General features: G+C 37.4%; 1 protein-coding gene across 2 annotated transcripts in view; it reads left to right on the top strand.

Moving 5' to 3' along the window:
* Positions 1 to 24,120, top strand: part of LOC131075157 (casein kinase II subunit alpha-2) — a 67,477-nt gene that overhangs the window by 35,608 nt on the left and 7,749 nt on the right. For both annotated transcript variants that reach the window (XM_058011982.2, XM_059221772.1), the window contains one exon: positions 14,970 to 15,164. In XM_058011982.2, coding sequence (XP_057867965.1) covers positions 14,970 to 15,164 — 195 coding nt within the window. The remainder of the gene's footprint in view (positions 1 to 14,969; positions 15,165 to 24,120) is intronic.

The following is a 24,120-nucleotide window of genomic DNA, read 5'->3' as shown; positions in this document are numbered from 1 at the left end:
GTGATGCACCAAGAAGAGATTGTTCCTATCCCCACCCAAATGGCACAAGGAATCAACTGAAATACCCAAGAGATGCACAAACTTCAGTCGTATGAGTGACCCAAACGCATGTATGGAGGTTAGAATTACTAAGTGTCAAGAGGGGAGAAGGATTCCCACAAGTCACACTCAGAAAAAACAAGTTAACACAACATATATGGAGAAATGAACCACAAAACATACGCTTATGATGGAGGTAAGGAAACATACACAACATGCATAAGTTGAAGGAAGGCAAGAATGTAATTTCAATTCATTCAAAGGCCAAAGGCCAAACTTACAGTTGCAAAAATGCAAAAATAATTACAAGTCCTCAAGAGAAGAGAAAGAGCATAGGAAAGCTCAAGGCAACAGGGAGAGAACCCTTTACAATGAGGCTTAACAACCTAATATACAAAAATGGTTACAAGAGTGATCATGACCCCTGTATGTCAGTTTGGGAGTGCATGCACTTGACTTCAGTACTTGCAAGCAACCTAGCCATACCCACAAAAGGCAACCCTGAGAAGGTGGATTGATTGACCTTCCAAAGTCAGAGTCTGTAGACATGACATAAGTCACCACAACAAGCATGGACCCGTACCTCCCTTGATGGAAATCCTGCCAAAAACACTAAATGCACCCCTGTGGCTCCATAAAAGAAGGTGCATAAGTCACCAAAGCTGTCGGAGCATTTAAAGCTTTGAGTGTCGATCACGCCATCCAGAAGTGTTGCAAGCCAGAAGTAGTTTGGAAGACTTTAGAGACCTGGGTCACCGAAGTTGGGGGAACTTCAGAGACTTGGGTCATCGAAGTTGGGAAGACTTAGCAACTTGGGAACTTCGAGGTTCCGGAGTTTTGGGGTAGAAGAAACTTGGGAACTTGGGGGTTTCGGAGTTCCGGGGTTGAAGAACTTGGGAACCTAGGGGTTCTGGGGTTGAAGAACTTACGAACTTGGAAACCTGGGGGTTTCGCAGTTCTGGGCTAGAAGAACTAGGAACTTGGGAACCTGGGGTTTCGGAGTTCCGGGGTTGAAGACTTAGGAACTTAGGAACTTGGGGGTTTCGGAGTTCCGAGCTAGAAGAACTAGGAACTTGGGAACCTGGGGTTCCGAAGTTCTGGGGTAGACTTAGGAACTTAGGAACCTGGAGGTTCCTAGTTCCCGAAGTTCTGGGGTAGAAGAACTAGGAACCTAGGGGCTCCGGAGTTCCGGGGTTTAAGAACTTAGGAACTTGGGAACCTGGGGGTTCCGGAGTTCTGGGGTTGAAGAACTTAGGAACCTGGGAACTTGGGGGTTCTGGAGTTCCGGGGTTGAAGAATTAGGAACTTGGGAGCTTGGGGGTTCCGGAGTTCCGGGGTAGAAGAACTAGGAACTTGGGAACCTAGGGGTTTCGGAGTTCTGGGGTTGAAGACTTAGGAACTTCCAAGACAACACTTCACACTTCATAATTCCACTGCTTTTCTCCTTGATCAACTAGGGCAGCGCTGGTCCATGGAACATATCTCTGATCGGTTCTCACTAATGGACCAAGGGTGTCATAAAATGACAACAGGTAGCTAGGGCATGAGAAATTTTTTAGAGGCTCGTCACCCGCCTTTGATACCATGAAAAATTAATTGTGCACTCTATTGAATGAATTACAAGCGTATATAAAGGCAATTACAAGAGTTTCAATCTGAAGCAAAAATAGAACTACGTCTTCTAAAAATAGAAGCCTAAAATAAACTAATAAATAAAAACCCCTATATGACCATTATTAGAAGAATTCAAAATAGTGAAACTAAAAATATTCTAATAATAAAAACCAAAAAATAATATTTATTTAATATAATTATTCCACAATAAATTTAGGAAAAACATAACTAAACTGAAAGTACTCAATATTCAAATTAAAAAGCTAGGAAAACTCAAAAAAGGTGGAGTGGAGTTGCTTTCACCACAAGTTTAGGAAAAAAACATAATTAACTAACTCAATATTTAAATTAAAAAACATAAAAAATTCATTTAGGATTTAGAAAACGCCTGAATCACTTTATTAAAACAAAACATTAAACCTTATGTCCATAGACTTCATCTTAGAGAAAGTTTGCCAGTCTCTATCAGACTAAACTTTTAACAATCCAAACTTTCAGACAACAGTACACAATAAAAGCCCGTTTGTTAACAAAATATTGGAAACCTTAAACAATTTGTAGCCATCAAGCAACAATTGTTTAACATTTTTTAGCCATTGGACATAAATATGCAATAAAATATGTCTCTTATGTTACTTTAAACAAACTTGAAATATAATGCACTCAAGGTTAGCAAAAACTATTCCAACACCAACGCTTTTTCACAAAAAAACTTAAGTCATGTCAACTTCAATTTTGCCAAACTTTCGTCTCAAATCCGTCAATCCTCGTCTTTTGACGGATTATCCACAACTTTTACTATTGTATGCCAAATTTTTAAATTAGCTGGCCCATCTTTTCTAAACTTTTATACTTCTGTCTTTTTGATTAATTAATAAGTTAAATAAACATTATTTTTTAAAATTTTATACCTATTTTCAATTGCACAAATGATTAATAATATTATATATAATTTATGAAGTTAAAAAATAGATTAATACACTTTCATAGGATTGGAATCTAGCCTAATTAAAGGTAATCATTGCATTCTATAGATGAGGAATGCAAGGAATTAGACATTCTTTTTAAATTGCCACTAGAAGATATGGTTTACATGTATATAGAGACGATCCATCCAAATAATGAAAGGCCCGGAATAAAGAATACTTAAATCCCTTTATTTTTTTGACATTCTAATATTATTTTAATTGTTAGTCTTTTATTATTGGATTGAATGGAATCAAATCCAACATCTGCAGAGCCATATTTTCGTTCCGAATAATTAGAAAATAAATTGTGAAGGGAAAGTAATTGACTAATACGAAGAAATAGCGCATAAAAACAATTTAAAAACTAACAATAAAACATCATTTTTAATCTTACAGGTAGTTACAAAGATAATGGAGTTACAAAATGTGCCATGACACTCACAATTTTTCTCTCTAAATGGGATGTCCCTTGGGTTTGACTATTTGCCTTCTCAAAAAAGTACTGTTTTTGTTTGCCAAATTATTTTCAGAACAGTTAAGATTTACTTTAAGTGTTTTTTCTGAATACTTAAATATTGTTTGGACCTTGATTTTACAAGAGTAACTTCACTGAAATATTAGGTTTCAGTCTTCAAAAGAGAATAGAGCAAAATAAACCATCAGATTTCTATTTCAGATTTTTCAATCTCACTTTTTTTTGGTTATTGTTAGTTCTCAGAATTGGTCTATTTGGACCTTGATTTTAAAAGAGCAACTTCATTGAATTTTTAGCTTTCGGTCTTCAAAAGAGAATAGAGCAAAATAGATCATCAGATTTCTATTTCTGAGTTTTCAATCTTACTTTTTTTGGTTATTGTTTGTTCTCAGAATTGGTCCATGACAACTTCTCAAGGTTTAGCCTCCACGTGCAATTTGCTGCTTTTCATCTCAATTCTGACATCCCAGCCATTGATATTATGTTGAGCCATATCCCACTTTAGGGCGAATGTGTATTGATCAATCCATCAATGCGATTCAAGGTAGAATACAAATGAAATTAAGACAAGTGCATCTTCATCACAAACCCTTACTACCTGCTTTTAACAAGGAACAAAATCTTATGTATTTTAATATCAAATCATATTAGATCTTCAGTTAAATTTTATCTTTAATTTCCTATTGGCTATCTCATGAACCTCTTATAGGTGCAAGTGCTAGTTTGTAATTGCATCTCACACTTCATCTTCAGGGAAGAGTCTAAGGAATGCTGCCTTGTACCCTCTAGACACTTCAAAATCTCTATATGGGCCAAGCCTTCCTAGCATATCAAGATTGTAAGAATTTGTCAATAATAACCAAGATCCAGAGGCCAATGAATAGCACAACATAAGAGAGACAAATATCTACAAAAACAAACTGTATTCTCATGAAGATGCAAAAATCGATCAACTATGCAATGAACATGAGCATGCTTATAAAGGCAAGGCCATAGGGAAATGAGAGCACACAATCATGACATGTGGCCCAATGAGATACAAGGGTAGGTAGGAGAAATAATAGAATATTCCACTAAAGGTGGATCACCCACCGAAGGTGGAATGTGATAACAAGATAACACTACAAAAGGTGGAATCTGTCCTAAAAGCATCTTCCCTAGATGCCCACTTCCGTAAGCGTCTCATATGCAAACTACAATGAATGCATTATCCTAAGTCAACTTATGTGTAATTATGAGACATAATTTACACCAACAAAGATACTAATTGCTGTAGTATTTTGGAGTCAATGCATGTAGAGGAAGATGTAATGGAGTGGTCATGTTGTTCCTGTTGAAATTAGTAGCTAGCCTGGATTATCAAACTTTAATGTTGCTAAAAGCAATTAAAGTTTGATTATTGTTTATGCGTTTAAACTCATTGGGGCTGGGCCCCAATAATTGTAATTAAATTGTAATAGGACTGGACCTATTCTGGGCGGTAAAAGAAAGTAATTGAAAATCTCAAAATCTTGTAATTAAATCTCTAAGCCGACTTGGACAAATCATACTTCAAGTCATGCATAAAAAAGCAAGTCATATGAATGGCATTAACACATCAAGTAATGTGAATTGTTTTAAGTATCTCTCCTTCTGCAATAACAACGAAGCAATTGTGAAGTTGTGTGAATTTCTTCAAGCATCATTCCTTCTGTGATTACCTCTGTTACATCAGCGAATCTCTTGTGAATTCTGCAAATCATCTTTAGAAGGTCAGCGAATTTGATTGCAAAGTCTGTGATCTCCATTATAAGAACAACAAACTTCAGCATAAGAACAACGAACTTCATTAGCAGATAGCGAACTTTATTAGAGGTCTGCGAACACCTTCCTAAGGCTATTATTCATCATTAAAGGCATAGCGAACATCATATCAGAAGTTTGCCACTCCAATTGTGACAACAAACATCATTAGAGATTTGTTGCTGGGTTTTTCACCTCCAAGAGGGAGGTTTTCCTAGGGTACTTCTGTGTTGTGTTGTGTTTTATCTGTTGCATTTTCAGTTTATGTTTATTTTGCTAAGTCTGATTGCTAAAAATTAACATGGTATCAGAGCCAGGTTCATTCTAAGTAATCAGATTAACAGTAAGCTTTCACCTTCAGGTTGCTGTTTTATTTTCAAGATGGTGACAGGTCTGAAAGTAGAGGACATACTTGATGGGGCTCTTAATTTTACCTCTTGGAAGGTTCGTGTTCTCCTTGCCCTTGAGGAGATTGATTTGCTGCAGTTTGTAGAGGATAAGGATCTGCCTGAGCCCTCAGATCCAGAAGAGTTAAAGCAGGTCAAGAAGGATGCTCTTAAGGCCAAGAAGTTCCTAATTGATTCTGTAAAGGATCATCTTGTCCCAATCATCTCCAAGTTGCCTTCAGCCAGGGAGATGTCCAAACACTTAGAGGGCATGTATGAGATCAACAACATCAGCCGGGCACTTACCCTAAGGCAACAACTACTTCAAGTCAAGATGGGTAAGGGAGATTCAATAATGTCTTTCTTCATGAAAATTTCAGAATTGAAGGATCAACTTAGCTCCATTGGAAATGAAGTTGTGGACAAGAACATTGTCATGGTTGCACTAAATGGACTTCCTGATTCTTGGGATCCATTCATTCAAAGCATAAGCGGAAGATCAAAATTTCCCACATTTGATCGCCTCCGGTCTGATTGCATTCAAGAAGAATCACGTTTAGCTGCAGGAGGAATGCTCAAGGGCACTCATGGAGGTGACCATCACATGCTTGCATCTCAATGTGTCAAAAGGAAGGGTGGTCATTGGAAAAAGAACAACTTCAAAAGAAATAGAGATTTCAGACCTCCTGCTGCTCACAATTCAAGGAAGAAGCCAAGGGATCTTTCACGTATCCGTTGCTTCAGATGTGATAAGTTTGGATGCTATGCTAAAGAATGTCAGATGTGATAAGTTGCAGATTTGAAGGATAACGAAGACTTCCTCTTCATTTCTGCCCTATCTAGCAATGTGCCAACTGACAACAAGACTTCGTTGATGGACAGTGGTGCATCCAGGCATATCACGTGATACCGAGAGCACCTCTCAAACTTAATGGAGAAAGAGTCCAACCTTCATGTGGTAATTGGTGATGATGCTCGATATTTGGTAAGAGGTTTTGACAATATTGCTTTAAATTTAGAATCTGGTATCTCCTTGCATCTTAGTGATATTTTATTTGTTCCTGGAATTAAAAGAAATTTAATCTCCATTTCTGCCCTAGAAGATAAAGGTTATCAAGTAGCATTTTCTAAGGGTAGAGTACTTGCATGGCCTAAGAAATCTAGTTTTAAATCTGCTCGTGTTATTGGAAATAGATATGATAGTTTGTATAAGCTTTCAGCTCATCTTGTTCAAGCACTCATTCATGAGGCTCCCGAATCTAGTGAGCTATGGCACATAAGGCTTGGTCACCTTCACTTCCAGGCACTTCCCTCACTTGAAAATATGGTTAAAGGTATGCCTAAACTTAGTCATTTTCATGATGATACTTGCAAAGGTTGTGCATTAGGTAAGAACACTAAACGTCCATTTCATAAAAGTGAAAGTAGAGCCAAGGAAAAATTGGCACTTGTTCATTCTGAATTATGTGGACCTATGTCAGTTCTTTCTCCCAGTGGATTTCTATACTATGTTACATTTATAGATGATTTTTCTAGAAAGACTTGGATTTACTTTCTAAGATCTAAAGAATTTGATGAAGTACTAAGTAGGTTCAAAGAATTTAAGGCTCTAGTTGAAAATATATCTGGTAAAAGGATTAAAGTGTTAAGATCTGATAATGGAGGTGAATACACTGCAAATAGTTTTCATGACTTTTGTGTAGAGATAAGAATTAAGAGGGAGTTCTGCGTCCCCTACAATCCTCAGCAAAGTGGTGTGGCTGAAAGGAAGAATAGAGCCATTGTTGAAGTAGCTAAAGTTATGATTCATGATTAGGACCTGCAGACTTTCCTATGGGCTGAAGAATCTAAGACTGCAGTGTATATTCAGAACAGATGCCCTCATTGTGTCCTGAAGAACATGACTCTCGAAGAAGCCTTCACTGGAGTCAAACCTGATATCAGTCACCTAAGGATTTTCAGAAGTCCTGGCTGTGTTCATGTGCCAAAATAAAAGAGATCTAAGCTAGAGCCATCCGGGAAGACAGGTATCCTTGTTGGATACAGTGAGTCCTCCAAAGCATTTCGTGTCTACATTCTAGGACAAAGGTACATTGAGGTAAGTAGGGATGCTACGTTTGAAGAAAATATTGCTTTTAAGAAATCTAAAAGTTCCCTTGTCAATAATGATAGATAAGTTAATGATAATCAAGATATGGATATTGATACTAACCCTGAGATTCAAAGGGAGTCGATTGAGCTTCTTGAACCTATTGAGCATGGTGATCATCCCGAGCCTCTGGATCCAATTGATGGACCTAGAGATATTGCAGTTAGCAAGACAATACCACTCTGGGTTAGGAGCACAATTCAAGATGCAGAAAAGTTTGCAGCTCCCTAAGGAACATTTAGAGAAAGCCAAAGACCTCAGAAATTCTCAAACTATGTTGCAATGATGTGCAATATAATGGAGACTGAACCATCAAGCATAGAAGAATCTATGAACCAGCAAGCATGGAAACTATGTATGGACGAAGAGTATCAATCCATCATCAAGAATGATGTTTGGGATATTGTGCCTAGACCTAAAGGTAAGTTTGTTGTTTCTTTTAAATGGTTGTTTAAAATTAAACATGCTGCTGATGGGTAATATTGAGAAATATAAAACTAGATTTGTAGCTCGTTGCTTTTCTCAAAAGGAAGGCATAGATTATGAAGAAACATTTGCTCCTGTTGCTAGATATACTTCTATTAGAACTATTATAGCTATTGTTGCAGCTAAAGGTTGGAAGTTACATCTGATGGATGTAAAGACTGCTTTCCTTCATAGTGTCATTGAGGAAGAAGTCTATATTGAGCAACCAGAAGGATATGAGATTCATAATAGAGAATCTTATGTATGCAGATTGAAGAAAGCTCTCTACGGCCTCAAGCAAGCTCCTCGAACTTGGTATGAAAGAATTGATAAGTATTTGGTTAGTTTAGGGTTTTGTAAGAATGATGCTAATCCTGACCTTTACTTTAAAGTATTTAATGGTAAAATGCTAATTCTGGTTTTATATGTGGATCATTTATTTCTAATTGGTGAAGATAGTCTCATCATTAGATGTAAGAAAAAATTAGCCACTGAATTTGAAATGAAAGATCTAGGTTTAATGCACTACTTTCTAGGGTTAGAAGTATGGCAAAGATCTAATGAAATTATTCCTAGTCAAGGAAAATATACCATTGATATATTGAAAAGATTTGGTATGATGGATTGTAAACCTATGTCTACTCCTATGGAAACTAACTTGAAGAAATTGAGTTTATCTGCAGCTCACTTTGATTTTGCAGATCCATCGGAGTACAGGTAGTTGATTGGATCCTTGATGTATCTAGCTAACACTAGATTGGACATTTGTTATGCAGTGAGTGCACTCAGCCAATTCAAATACTAGAGTGGACATTTGGCATTTGAAGAATATTATTAGTAATAAATATTGATTAAATAATAATATTTGAATATTTGAAGAATATTATTAGTAATAAATATTAATTAAATAATAATATTAATAAATAAATAAATTTCAAATAATCATTTGTTGGTAATTATTATATTAGTTAATATCAATAATTACTTCATTTAGGATATATGTGTAACGATCAGGGAGGGGACATGATAGTCCGCCCTTTCCGAAATTGCTTGTCCTCAAGCAATTGACAATTTCCTCAACTGAGGTAATCCCCAATAAAAATACAAGGTATGCTCATGTATATGTGAAGACATGAAGCATACATGAAGTATATACACAACACATGTAAGGTAATGAGGCATGAAGCCTGCATACATTTAGTACACATGAAGCATGAGGCATTAAGAGTATGTAAGACATGGATGGCATTAAGTAATACACACGAAGTCATTCAAACACATTCAATGCTTGAAGTATACATGGAAGTCTTGTAGCATAGACAAAAGTAATACCTGTAGCAATATTCACAAATACACATAAGATATGAAGCGTACACATCAAACATACTCATTAATACATAAGACATGGGTCATACATACAAATACACATAAATTCAAAGCGTAAAGGCAAAAGCATCTATAAAACATGGAGTATACACATGAATATACACAAGGTGTGATTATACACATGAATACACACAAGGTGTGAAACATGTGTAATATAAGTGAATACAATTAAGGCATGCGACATACAAGTGAAATGCATGTAACGCATGAATCATATGGTGCATAAGCATGAGTTCACATAAGTTATGAAGCACATTAAGTATGAAGCATGCACATAAATTCTCTTAAGTCGCGAAGCATATATGTGAGTGTATGTGGTTATGAGAGAGACACTTATGTAGAACAAGCATATGCTAGATAGGAAGCAATCGCGTGTAAAGCATACATGATATCTACACTTAGAGAATGCACATGAGGTCAACATTCTGAAAACACATCAGTCCTGAAGTAACTATGTTTATGATATGAAGCATTGGAGAAAAGTATATAAAATGCACATGGAATAACACATTGAAAACATATCAATCATGATGTGAAGCATATTCAAGACATAAAGCATACGTTAGGAAGGTGTGTGTGACACAATCATGCCGAGAATGTGACAAACATGGAGCAATCACATACAATACAAGTATACATGTACACGTATAAAGCATACAATGGAGCAAACATATTGAAGACATAGTAGACACATAAATATCCACAATTTATGAAGTGTATATACATTTAAGAGAAACATACTTGAGGCACATGAATACACTTTAAAGCATGAAGTATTTCACTTAAATACATGTCAGACATGTAGCATAAATCCATAAGTATATACACGAAGCATGAAATAGCACACTTGTAAACATGAAGTAATATAAATAAGGCATGGAGCATAGATGCAGTACTCATGTAAAATATAAAGTAATATACCAATATATCGAGGCACGAAGTATGCATAGAAGACAAGTAAGGCCTGAAACAATACACAAATGTATGTAAGTTATAAAGTACATATAAGAAAGACACTCGGGGAAAGGACATGCTGAAGACACATTAGTCATTAAGCAACACCTAAAGACACAAGGCATACATGTTGAAAATCATATTAGACATGAAGCAATCATGTGAATACAAGTATTATTTATACAAAGAATACATGAAGCATACATTAGGAAGGTGTATGATGTACTTATGTCGAAAACATGACAGCATTAAGCAATCCCATAGGGGCCTGCTAGAGTAACCCCCACCATTCTAAGGTAGTTCCTATGGTGAATGAATAGTAATCCAGACGCAACCCCATTTCAGTAAGCAAACCTCAGTCTGAGTGTGGGCCCATATAATTTTAGGGCTCGCATAGGTGCAAAAGTGAGGATTGAGATTTGACTAGTATGAGGCCATGAGCCCCTACAATTATATGGCGTCGCATTGCAAAAGTTAGCCAACCCGACTAGTATGATGGGTCGGGATTGTTGATGTTTCATGTTTCGTCTATGTGCAAAACCTAGGATTTGCAAGAGAAATCACTCACTCGAGTGCTTATACACGTCTTACCACTCCATCGGTCGTATCGGTAGAGCTTTCATAAAACATACATATATAATGGAGCAATCTGGTTGAAGACACATTAGGCATATAGTAAGCATATAATCATAAATCATTTACATATGCAACAATTATTGCTTTCAAGATCATAAGGTAATTCATTCTATTATAAGAATTTGAAACAAGAATACAATCAGGTTTGCCCAACCGTCCCATATTGAGCCCAAAAGTGATCACATGCCCTTATGGCCCCCTATGGCGTGGGTCTTATCCCCTAGTTCATACCTTGTTCCTCAGTTAATCCTTCAATGACAGCCTCTAATTCAGCCAAATTGTTTGTAGTCTCATCAATAGGTCTGGCTAATTTCACACATATGGAACCATCCCAGAGGTGTATGATACACCCTATGCCTGCTACTCCAGGGTTACCTCTAGAGGCCCCATCAAAATTGAGCTTGTGCCAACCAAATTCCGGTTTAGACCAAACACATTGTTCCCTAAGATTCTTGCTTACCTTCCCTCCTTTGCCATATTGGGGGGGAATTATTAAACCATACCATTCTTTCCTAATCTTACCATCCCAAACCGTATACTTGCATATCAAAGTGTTTATTAATAATCAAAGATCTTCAATTTAGAATCATCCTTTTCTATATGCTTTTTAAAATTATAGGACAAAATTTAACCAAAAAAAATATTGAATAAATCATTTGGTTATAAAATAATAAATTATCATTCGAATTTAAAAGAAAATGTTATGTCAAATAAGTTTAAATTGTTCTTTGAAGTTTACGAGTTATAAAAATTATGAAATATTTATCATTGTTTGTTACAATTCAATAGAAGAAAATGAAATACTTAGCTTAGCAGTTGAAATTTTACCTCTTTCATATATTTTCTTAATAATACATCAAACAAAGAACTTAAAAAACCAGAAAACCACACTTTTACCATCATAAATATTAATACATTTGGCTCCTTTATTTTCCATCTCTTTGCTCAAATTTAAATATTTGCTTTCAATTTTCTTGTATTCATTTTTTACAAGATGTTATTAACGAATCAGCATTATAAATTGATTGTAAGGAAGTTATGGTAGTAGAACATCTTCCTACACTAATCTTGAGAGGGAGGGTAATACAAAACCCTTACAGATTTTTACAACAATTACAATAAGTTAACAAAAAAAAATAGATGCATACCACAACATAGTGATTTACATAGGTAAAACCCTTTTGGGAGAAAAACCTCACACTCCAAAAGCTGCCCAATATATTATTCAAATATCAACAACATATTACAATATATTTGTAGAGCAAGCTTCTCATAGGAGTATCACTAATGGAGATTCAGAGGCAACTCAACTACTATCAGACACTCAAAATGCATCAAAATACAGTAATACAATGCTCTATAATATAGGGTTGCCTTCTAGGTCAAACAAAGCACACAAAATACCAAATGTAGATCTATGACTTAATGATAAACGGTCAAGATTTACAATGATAAGTTATACATTAAATGTGGCTTTATCAACTATCAAGCACTTTAGATGCAATCTCACAACATATAAAATGCACCAATAGGAAAAATCCAATATTCCTTATCCAACACTTAGAATGCACTTGAAGTGAAAAAAAATGTGTCTATCTAGTCGTCTAAATGCACTAGTACCCTTTTACTAATGCAAGGTTGAGACACCATTTTCCTAACAATTAACAAATCAAGATTATAAATTTAGTCTGATTATCGGTCTCCTTTATTTGTCACATCTCTTAGCTCAAATTTAAACATTTAATTTCAGTTTTATTATGTACATGATTTTCAAGTTGTTATTAGTGAATCTACATCATAAATATTTTTGATTATTTGCCATATCTCTTAGGTCAAATTCAAACTCTTTTTTAGCAATAATGATTTAACATATTTTTTTTGACTTGCTACCACTAATTAGGGACCAACTAGCTTGGGTGGGTTTCAACAAGTGTAAAAGCCATCCTCTATGAGGTGCTTGTTAGAGATACTACTCACCCCAGATTAAATACTATCTGATTTAAGATCGTTTCTATTATTTTTTTATTAGCAAAATTTAGATTTCCTTAGTTGACCATTCCATTTGATCTCAACCCTCTCTCTCTTTCTCTTCCCATTTCTCCCTCCTCTCCCTCTATATGTTTATCTCTTCCATCTCTATCTATATCTTCCTCTATGTCTCTATCCCCTATTTCTATTTGCTTAGCCCTCTCTCTTTTCCCCCCCTTCTCTCTCCCTCTCTCTATTCCTCTTTCTGTATCACTGCCTATTTCTTTATCTTTTTATATCGCCATCTCATCTCTCTCTCACCCCCTCTATCTTTCCCAAGTTATATCTCTCCCTCTCTCTATTTCTCCCTATCAATCCCCTCCGCCCCCCCCCTCCCCTCTCTCTCTCCATATCTCTCTCACTCATTTACTGTCACACTCCTGGTTTCTCCCTCCCTATTTCTATCTATCTTTCCCCCTCTCTATCTATATCTCATTATCTCTTCTCTATCTTTTTTATTCCCTCCATCTCTCCTCCCTCTCTTTTTCCCTTTCTATCTCTTTATCTCCCTCAATTTTTATCACTGCATCTCTCCCTCTCTCCCCCCTCTCTATTTCTTTCTATCCATCTCTTTCTCTAGCGCCATGTCAAAATCTCTCTCTCTCTCTACCTATGTCTCTCCCTTTCTCCCCCTCATCATTCTCTCCCTCTACCTATCTCTCTACCTTTCCCCCTAGTCCTTCATTCCCTTCTCTACCTATCTGTCTCCCTCCCTCCCCTCTACCTATCTCTATCTTTATATCCCCCCTCTCTCTATTACCCGTCTCTATCTCTCCTCATCTCTCCCTCCCTATCCCCCTATCTATTTATCTCTACCACACTCTCCATTTCTCTTCCCATATATCCCTATCTCTCCCTCATTTACTGTCACACTCCTGGTTTCTCCCTCCCTATTTCTATCTATCTTTCCCCCTCTCTATCTATATCTCATTATCTCTTCTCTATCTTTTTTATTCCCTCCATCTCTCGTCCCTCTCTTTTTCCCTTTCTATCTCTTTATCTCCCTCTATTTTTATCACTGCATCTCTCCCTCTCTCCCCCCTCTCTATTTCTTTCTATCCATCTCTTTCTCTAGCTCCATGTCAAAATCTCTCTCTCTCTCTCTACCTATGCCTCTCCCTTTCTCCCCCTCATCATTCTCTCCCTCTACCTATCTCTCTACCTTTCCCCCTATTCCTTGATTCCCTTCTCTACCTATCTGTCTCCCTCCCTCCCCTCTACCTATCTCTATCTTTATATCCCCCCCTCTCTCTATTACCCATCTCTATCTCTCCTCATCTCTCCCTCCCTATCCCCCTATCTATTTATCTCTACCACACTCTCCATTTCTCTTCCCATATATCCCTATCTCTCCCTCTTTCAAGTTTATCCGCCATACCAGATTGTTGAGAGTCAGAAATTCATCAGTGTAGATTAAGGAGGTTTGGCCAAAGATGATTGAATGTACCTATTAACCCATGTCCTACGAAGAAATCAACATTTGAAATAATCTCTTTCTTAACATCTCCATCTAAATTGATCTCGAAGGTTTTAGCATAGTGTAGGGCATACATCCAGAAATCATCATACTGATCCAGAGTGGTACAAAATTTCTTAATATCATCCAAATATGAAACTGCTCTAGTTTGGGTGTTGACGCTAGGAAGGGCACCAAGAACTATGGTATCCAAAGTTGTCGAGTTAAAATCATCCACCAGATCCCCTTGTGCCTCCTCTTGTGCGTCTTTGCCCAAATCCTTCCAAACCATATTGCCCTCACTGATTGATCATTTGACGAAACTGGTGGATGCCTTTCCACAGGCCGCACCATCAATTGCAGATTTTTTCTTTCAAGCTTAAATCATTTCCAAAAACCCTAGAATTGGGAGATTTTGGGAATAATAATAAAGCAAGACTATTACCTTATATTTCAATTCTTGTTTGGTAAATAATAAAGCAAGCATATACCAGCCTAAGCTGTTTGATTTTGTCTTTAATTTGTCAAATTGTTTTTTCTTGCATATGTTAACTTATTATGTTGATGATTTGCATGGGTATCTGGTAACTAGTTAATTGATATGTAAAATTGACTCTTCTTGTCATTGCAGATCAAAAGAGAGATCAAAATTTTGCAAAATCTTTGTGGAGGCCCAAATGTTGTTAAGCTGCTGGATATAGTTCGTGACCAACAGTCCAAAACACCTAGCCTGATTTTTGAATATGTGAACAGTACAGATTTTAAAATTTTGTATCCTACTCTGACAGATTATGATATACGGTACTACATATATGAGCTTCTCAAGGTGAGTTCTGGATTCTATATGTGCAGACATTGACAAATTAGTTCGAACCATATGTATGAGCTCCAGGAAATGTTTTGTCTTGTTTGCTTTAAAGTTTGTGTTGATTGTACGTCATGGATGACTTCTCACTGCTACTTCTATTTTAGGATAAAATTTTCTCCATTGAATATTCCAAGTTAATTGAAATTCTGCTGAATCTACACTGTTATGCAGTTGTTTGAAAATTAAATGAGAATGCTGTTTGGGTCCTCATCCATCAAAATGGCTATTAGGCTATTAGCCAAACCAAAACATAAACAGTCTATCATCTTATACAGAAAACAAAACAGAACCACAGGATCCACAAGGCCATAGATGGAAAAACAGGAACATCAGCTCTCTTGAAAAATATTGTAACCCTAGGATTAAGGGATTCAACACCCGAATACCTAATCTGGGAACACTATTTGAAAAATTTGAAATGCATGGACTATACAAGAAAGCAGAAATGAACATGCTTTTGTCAAGAGGCTTTCATGAAAAGCTGATATGTTTATCTTATAAGAGAATAGATAGAATTCTGCTTATGAAAGTCTTCAGAACAATTTCTTTTTCTATTGTATGTAGCAAAAATCTCTGCAATTCCTTAAGCATTTATCCTCTCAAATGCCATTTAGTTGGTACTGCTCAAAGAAATGACAGGAGTGAAAGAATAAGTCCATTATTCATATTCCTAATGGCCTAATTTTTCTTAATCTCTCTCCTGCATGGCTTTTAGGTTTAACCCTTAAGGTTTATTTGTCAACTCTATCCCACTTGGTTCTCCAGAGTTTGCCTGGGTTTTGCTTATTGTAAGTGGGCACAACATGATGCTAAATGGTTATTTTGGGAATTTGCTCATGTTCAGCTGAATATAGGTTCTTGCCTGATCTTGTCTGGGGTCCAGTTTTATTTAGCTAAGAGTCTCCGAGGATTGCCCTGGTTTTGCCTAGACTATGTCTGAGCTTTGTGGGGTTTTGCCCTGGGCCTTCCTATTTAATCTTGAACTTGACAGGATTTTCTGTCTGTTTCTGGCTTTCATCCACTTGGGTTTGATTGGGGTAATTCCAAATTTCCAAGGGCCTATTAAAATAATGTAATGTCTCTTTAATGGTCATCTTAGTTGTTATCTTAAGTTATTTTTAGAGTCTTAGAGTTAGAATTTGAAGTATCTGAACAGGGCCAGCCTTGGCCTATGTGGTCTTTATTCAAGGTTCAGCATTGGTCTGCTCTTTGTGATTTATGCAGGTTAAGAAGTTATTTAGATTCCATAAACCATCTGGGAAACAACACACCGAATAGGAGAATTTAATGTGTTATAAGCAAAAGGAAAATCATGCGGTTGATTTAAAATAGAAAGATTGAAATTGGCATTAAGTGCAGGATCAGAATTCTAGTAACATGAATTTTCTTTATAATTTAAATACATTTTCTCAAGTAATAAAAATGCATTTTTTAATTCTATCTTCTCCAGTAATAAAAATACATTTTTTAAAGAAGAATAGTTCATGTTTTGTTGGCACCATGAAAGTCAGTGGCACACTGATTTGGCATTGGCACTGAAATTGGTGTGGGATCAGCAATGAGTTGTCATATATAACAGTAAAATGCTGCTGTTTATGCTTCGCTCCGTGCTAGGAAACACCCCCACATCACAACAATCTTGATGATTATTGGGAGAAGTATCAAGCTCCTCCCTTTGGAACGTAGGTTCTATTGTGATGTTATGCGTAGGTTGAGAGACACCCCTATGCATGTCAACCGTTTCATCCTCGAGGAAAAAATTGCGCCCATGTTTCGCCACCTCCAGCTCAGTCTCATGCTCATGTTGCAGCTCCTCAACGTCCTTGACTTCCATCTGCTGATTATCTGAGACGTCATCAGCTGTAGGCACATCCTCTTCCTCATTCTTAAAGAAGAAAGGAAGCTCATCAAAAAGGAGGAAAGAATCCTCTTCCTCGTTGTCATTTTTTGCCTGGATAGAGGTTCCCTGAGACTGATTATCTTTAATCACTTCATGCAACAAGCCTGATGATTCATCCTTGCAAGTGTGTGAGAGCTCACAAATGGAAGGCAACATCTCCCCCTTCCGCTGCTCACTGGCGCAATCAGCTCTCCATATGACAGGTCCGCCCTTGAAGAGCGAAATAGTATTAGGACAAGAGGGCTGAGTGGGTGAAAACTTTTTCAAGGGAAGTTGAGGTGTTTGAATTTCTTTCATAGGAGAAGACCCCCGAGGTGGGCGCCTCTGTGAGATGGTAGATTGGAAGCCTCTAAATTTTGGGATTTTGAATCTTGGAGGCTCAATTGAAGGCTTAGAGGATGCCCGCTGTCTGAAACCTGGAACTTCAAACACGAACACCTTAGGGCAGACCTTTCTTCCTGCATGAGCTGCCTCTCTCGAGCTGCTAGTTGTCTAATTTGTTCCTCACGGACAACAACCTGCTCTGCGAGGAATTGCTCATGTTGTTGTTTCTGTGCCTCTTCATGTTGTCGCTGGAGTTGGGCTCGATGAGCAAGTTGCGCCTATTGTAGGTAGCTCTCTTGCTCCAATTCGATGGTCTTGAGTTGTTCTTGGAAGCTTTGCGTTATACTTCTGATGTTGAGGCCCTCTAAAATTTTCACATTGTGATGCTGGCTGCAAGGATGTGGATGTTGAATAAACATTTGATGGATGCCAAGAAGGTTGAGCAGGGGTGGGTGGGTGGTAAGCACTAGGAAAGTACCCACCTGCTACTGAAGTGGAGCTGCTTGGGTTGAAACCAGGAGCAGTCCTAGTTTGATGTTGTTTGCAAGGAGGCAAATAATAACTTGCATATTCATGAAATGGAAGGGGAAAAGGGTGTTGCTCATAATATCCTTCCATGACAATAGCATAGAGAAGGCCAAAGCTGATTTAAAAGATGTTGCAAATAAGAGTAAGAGGTTTGCCCTAATCAGAGAGCTGGACACATACCTACAAGGTCACCAAATTGATTGAACCACAAAGTCGCTAGGTGCTTGAAACGCGCCTCTTGAAGGCTGAGTGTATTGAAGAAAGCACCAATTTTCAGCTTGACAAAAAATTTGTGCCACCAGGCGTGCCAAAAAATGTTGTCACAAAATCTTGCACCCTTGTTGAGTTATCAACTCAACAACTTTGTGAAACATGGAGACAACCCCAAAGTGTGGGACCTTGCGCAAGGGGGTTGAATCTCCGGAGAACCAACTTCCTTCTCAATCCAAGTGCAGGTGTTGAACCAACTCAACACTCCAAATCTTACTTCTAAACCTATCCAAACAACTTGCAGAGGAAAAGGGAAGAGAGAAATGCTTAAAATGAAAGGAGGTGATGCACCAAGATAAGAGATGTTTCTCTCCCCACCCGAAATGGCACGAAGAATCAATTGAAATACGCAGGAGATGCACAAACTTCAGTTGCATGAATGACCTCAATGCATGTATGGAGGTTAGAATTTGCTGAATGTCAAGAGGGGAGAAGGTTTCCCACAAGTCACACTCAGAAAACGGGTTAACACAACATATATGCGAAAGAAAGCCACAACATACACTTACAATGAAGGTAAGAACACATACACAACATACATAAGTTGAAGTAAGGCAAGAATGAGGATTTCAATTCATTATAAGGCCAATGGCCAAACTTACAGTTGCAAAATTGTAAGATAAATAGATACAAGTCTTCAAGAGAAGTGAAAGAGCATAGGATAGTTCAAACCAGCAGGGAGAGAACCCTTTACAATGAGGCTTAACAACCTTTATATAGAAAACTGGTCACATAGGAGAGACCATTGGTCAAGGAAGAGAAGCCTTGACCTTTGTGTGTGCAGGGAAATGTCAGTCAGGGAATGCAGGGAAGTGCGTGCACTTGACATTGTGTACATGCAAGCAACCCGACCATGCCCTGACAACGCAATCCCAAGAAGAAAGGTACTTCTCGAAGGTGGATTGCCTGACATTCCAAAGTCAAAGTATGCAGGCATGACATATGTAACCACAAATAAGCATGGCCTTGTACTCCACCTAATGAAAATCTTGTAAACACCATTAAATTCACCCTTATAGCTCCATGAAAGAAAGTGTATAAGTCGCAAGAGTTGTTGGAGCATTAAGAGCCTTGAGTGTTGATCACGCCATCTGGAAGTGTTGCAAGCCAGAAGGAAGTTAGAAGACTTGGGAAACCTTGGTTTCCGAAGTTTGGAAAGGCAAGGACTTGGCGATTTTTGGGATTCCGGAGTTACGGAGTTCCGGGGAAGGGAAGACTTAGAAACTTGGGAACTTGGGAACTTGGGGGTTCCGGGGAAGAGGAATTAGGAACTTCGGGGTTTCGGAGAGGGTTGAGGACTTGGGAACTTCGGTGTTCTGGAGTTCCTAGGGGGGGGTGTTCGAAACTTCGGGGTTGAGGACTTAGGAACTTGGGAACCTGGGGGTTCGGGAGTTCCGGGGAAGGGAAGACTTAGGAACTTGGGGGTTTCGGAGTTCTGGGGTTGAGGACTTAGGAACTTCCTTCTGACAAGACAACACTTCACACTTCATGATTCCATTGTTTTCTCTTTGATCAACTGAGGCAGCATTGGTCCATAGAACATATCTTTGATCGGTCCTCACTGATGGACCAAGGGTGTCATAAAATGACAACAATTACCATGCCAGATTAAGGGCAGATCCAATATTTAATCCATTGTGATGGCTTGTCAGTGGTCGACAAAGGTGTGTATAGACCCTTGCAATTTGTTGGATTTGTATTGTGCACTTTCTGTAAGTTTTGATGCACATCATGCATCATGATGTCATGTTGGATAATAAAGTACTTCTGCAGAAGTGCCATTATTGTTTCCACCCTGAAGTGTTCCATCACTTGGTTGAAGGGTGCCTCTCAAATTGTTTTCTAATGCTTTCTACGAGGAACACACATTTGCAAAATAAGGCATAGAAGTCCATTTTGCAAATTGTAATTGGGAACATACCTTCTGACTTGAACTACTGCTTGTATCATCATCTCTAGAAAGTCTTTTTTTGATGTGCAATCCCTTTTTTGGTCACCCTTTTAGATGATTGATTTGTCTTCTATGGATTTGGTGTGCATTCTATGACTTGCCAATGTACTAATCCCCCACATTTTTATTGTTAGTAGTGTTCCTTGGGAACATGTTCCTCGAGCTTAGACACTTGTACTAGACATTGGGGATGTTTACAGGACAGGATGTCATAATGGTTGATTTTGACTTGGCCTTGGCACGCGGTTTTTGACTTGGACTTGGACTTGGACTGGCAAATTGAAATACCAAGAAATATAGAGATTTTTGAAGGACTTAAGCTTTTACTATGCACCCTTCAATAAAACAACTTCAAAAGATATAATGACAGTTAGAAGCTACTTTAATTACATACACAAGTATAAATCAATCAAATGAGGTACAAAAGCAGTTTTGAGTTGAAGAAAACAACATAAAACAACATTTTCAAATATATAAACATTTTAAGTGTTTTAGCTGTACAAAACTCATGGATTATGATGTCCAAGGGATCAAAAACAAAAATCACAAAATGTAGTTATGGACTATGGTAGAGAGGAGCCTGTATCATTTAGCCCAGTATCGTTAGCTTTATGTGGTGTCTTGCGCTCGTACCTCAAACAAGTTTGCAATGCTGCAACAGCCATTGTAGAATTCTTGGGATTTTGTATTAGCTTGGCAAACCAAAAGTAAAATGTAATTCAGTTAGGATTTGATTGGTAAAAACTTGAGAGAATAAAAAAAGTTGTTTTTCCATCTGACATTGCCCAAAATGATCATTGGTTTTTGCTTTTAAGACTAGAGTTGCGGTCCAAGGGCGTTAGCCCCCAATAGGGTTGAGGAGCAGCATCCCTTGCAGGGTTAAGCGGCAGATAGATCACACAGACCCTTGCATATGCCATTTTTTATAATTTTATCACTTGTATCCAAGCATTGAATGTGTGATTTGATACACTCTTGATTTACTTCTGTAACTTATATCCTTGAGTTCATCCCTGGGGGAGCTAATTTGGTCATTTTTGGGTGTTAATATAATGTCTTTCCTTTTTTCTTCCGTATAACCATACAAAGAAGTTGGATTTTTCTTGTGGTTCATGATGTAGTTGTCAATGCAACACCATTTCTTCACCTCACATGGTGGCTGACACATGCCACCATACAAAGAATATTGAAATGTTTAATTCAGTTGTTGAAATTTGGTTTGGCACATTTGATTTGCTTCTGTAACTTGATATGTGTATGTGTCTCTCTCATGGGGCTAATTTGGACATTTTGGGTGTTATATAATGTCTTTGTCAAGGTTTCTTGGGTACGTGGGTACTGGTACCGGTACGACTATTTTGACGGGGGTACTTGGAGATGCCAATTTTTTTTTTATAATTTAATAATTTATAGAAAAACTGAAAATATAATGACATTGAACTTTCAAAACAAGGATTCACATTAACTTTGAGGTTTAGGTACATAAATGTGAAATGAGTGAAATCAAAATGTCATACAATCATTGTAATATTTTATCAGAAATTTCTGATAAATTCAAAGACAAAAATATTATAATTATAAAATATAATATTATAAAATTATAAATATTAAAAATAAAAAATTTAAAACTAAAAATTTATTAATTTGTAATAACTAATATTAAATAGACTAATAGTTTATATCAGTAAAAATATAAAATATTAATATATTTAATACTAGTTATTAAAAATTATTGAATTAATAAATTAAAAAATTAAAAAATAAAATATTTAAAACAAATTTAGAAGTTAAAACTAAACTTGTTCTTTCTAAATTTTTTTACACATTCACAGTTTATATATTGTGAATGATCATCGCAGATATTTTTTTTATATTGCATATAAGGAGAGAAGATTGTTACAAAAACATGAAGATTACTGTGAACTATAAGCAGAGATGTACAGAGTTATACATATGATACTATAAAGCATAATTTCAAAAAAAAGAGACAATGCTCATATTTGCCGAACCGAATTGCTATGTCCAGGTCACAACAGTGTCTGCTCCTGAACTACTTCCATCCAAGTAGTCCACCCCCGGGGACCCTCCATCCACACAACTTGCTTGCCTTTGAGTAGTTGTGAGAGCATCTGAATCTGGTCTTTAACTGGGTCTCTGACTTTGGCAACCTCTAGTCCAAGGCTCTCCATTGCTAGGTCAACGTCTTGATTTCCTCTTGCTGCCTGCCTCAATTTGCATCCATTCTCCATCTCATGAAGGTACATCTTTGCATTTCCATCCTTAATGAACCTAAGGAACTTATGCTTCTCAATGTTCATTGTGACAGAGACCTGCAAAACAATGCGGTGAAGGGTGAGTCCACGAAAAGACTCAGTAAGGGCCCTACCTATGCCTTGAAATTTATCTTCATTTCTGATTTTCCATATATACCATAAAATTTCAGTGGAAAGAATATGCCAAAATAGATTAGTGTCTTTTTTCAGACCCTTAATATACCCAATTAGAACATCAAACACAGTAAATTGGTTAGGAATAGAGATACCGGATAACAACCATATTTCTCTAGCAATGCTACATTAAAAAAAAATGTGTCTAATTGATTCAGGAACCCTACAAACATTGCAAATATCACAATTATTATGGTCTTTTCTGAAAGGCAGCCTGTTGATAATCATAAGCCATTTAAAACATTTTTCTTTGGGTGCTACAAGACTACTCCATAATCCTAAGAACACCTTCTGCAATTGTTTTACTGAAAAATCTGCGAGCCATAACTTGTTAATATGTAATATAATGGATTCATCATATGTTAGAGTCTTATAAATATTGATAGCTTTAATATTAGACATAGGTATAGTATTATTCCACAAAAAATCCTTACAATTGTCATTAGTACTCTTGCACTTTTTGGGCAACTGAAGGTTACTGCAAGCTTTTCTCATCATGTTATAGGTCCGCTTGTGGGAATCTTGCAAATCAAATCTACCTCTAAGGATTTCCCAACTAAGAAGCCTGTCATCCTCAATAATGTCTCTAAAGCAGCAAATGCCCTTTGCGGCCCAAGCTTTAGCAGAGCACCCTTGCGTAAGGGCAAGAGGTCTAGAGGAGTGAAAGAGGTTCCACCAAATGGATCTACCCCCATGGATGAACTCATTGTTGCTGACCCTCGTATTGCTAATGAAGGGCCTAATACTTTCCCAGGCCTTCCAAATAGACTTGAAGACACTTGAGCCCTGCACTGAGACTGCAAAGTCTCCAGCCACAAGGTCACAAAAAGGTAGGGATTTCCAAGATTTGGCCTTTTTCAGTACAACCCTCAGGATGTTATTTCTTACCAGAATTTTCCAAGGTTCATTGCCATCAAATGCCTGGAAGATCCATTTTGCCGCAAGAGCAGTCCCTTGGATTCTCAAATCCTTTAACCCTAGTTCTCCTAGACTCTTTTCCTTGTGTTTCCATTCCCATCTAACATAATGCATCTTTTTATTTCCTTTCCCATCGGACCAAAGGAAGTTCCTGATGGTTTTTTGAATTTCCAGGATTTGGTAGTTGGGGAACATCCACACCAAGGAGTAATATATGCTGTAAGAAGATAATGTTTTTTGACACACCTGTACTCTTCCAACGAGTGAGAGATACCTATTATTCCACTTATTGAGCTTTTTATCAATCTTGCATCTGACCCATAGCCACATTTCCTTGAGGGATGGTGAGATGGCAAATGGATTTCCCAGATATCTGACTATCTTATTTGGCCCGCCCCCCCCATTGGACCCCAAACTGCTGTAACCACTTTGGAGGCTGATCCTCCCAACCAAGCATGGTAGATTTAACCTAAGAAACTTTAGCTCTTGAGATCTCCCCTAAAAACTTAATTTTGCCCTCCAAAGCCTCCATATTCGGTTTACTGAGTTCTATAAAGAGTGCCGTGTCATCAGCAA

This window comes from Cryptomeria japonica, chromosome 5 (assembly GCF_030272615.1).
Source record: "Cryptomeria japonica chromosome 5, Sugi_1.0, whole genome shotgun sequence".
In the NCBI taxonomy this organism is placed as follows: Eukaryota; Viridiplantae; Streptophyta; class Pinopsida; order Cupressales; family Cupressaceae; genus Cryptomeria; species Cryptomeria japonica.
The sequence above is the reverse complement of the archived record's forward strand: the minus strand, read 5'-3'. Positions and strand labels throughout refer to the sequence as shown.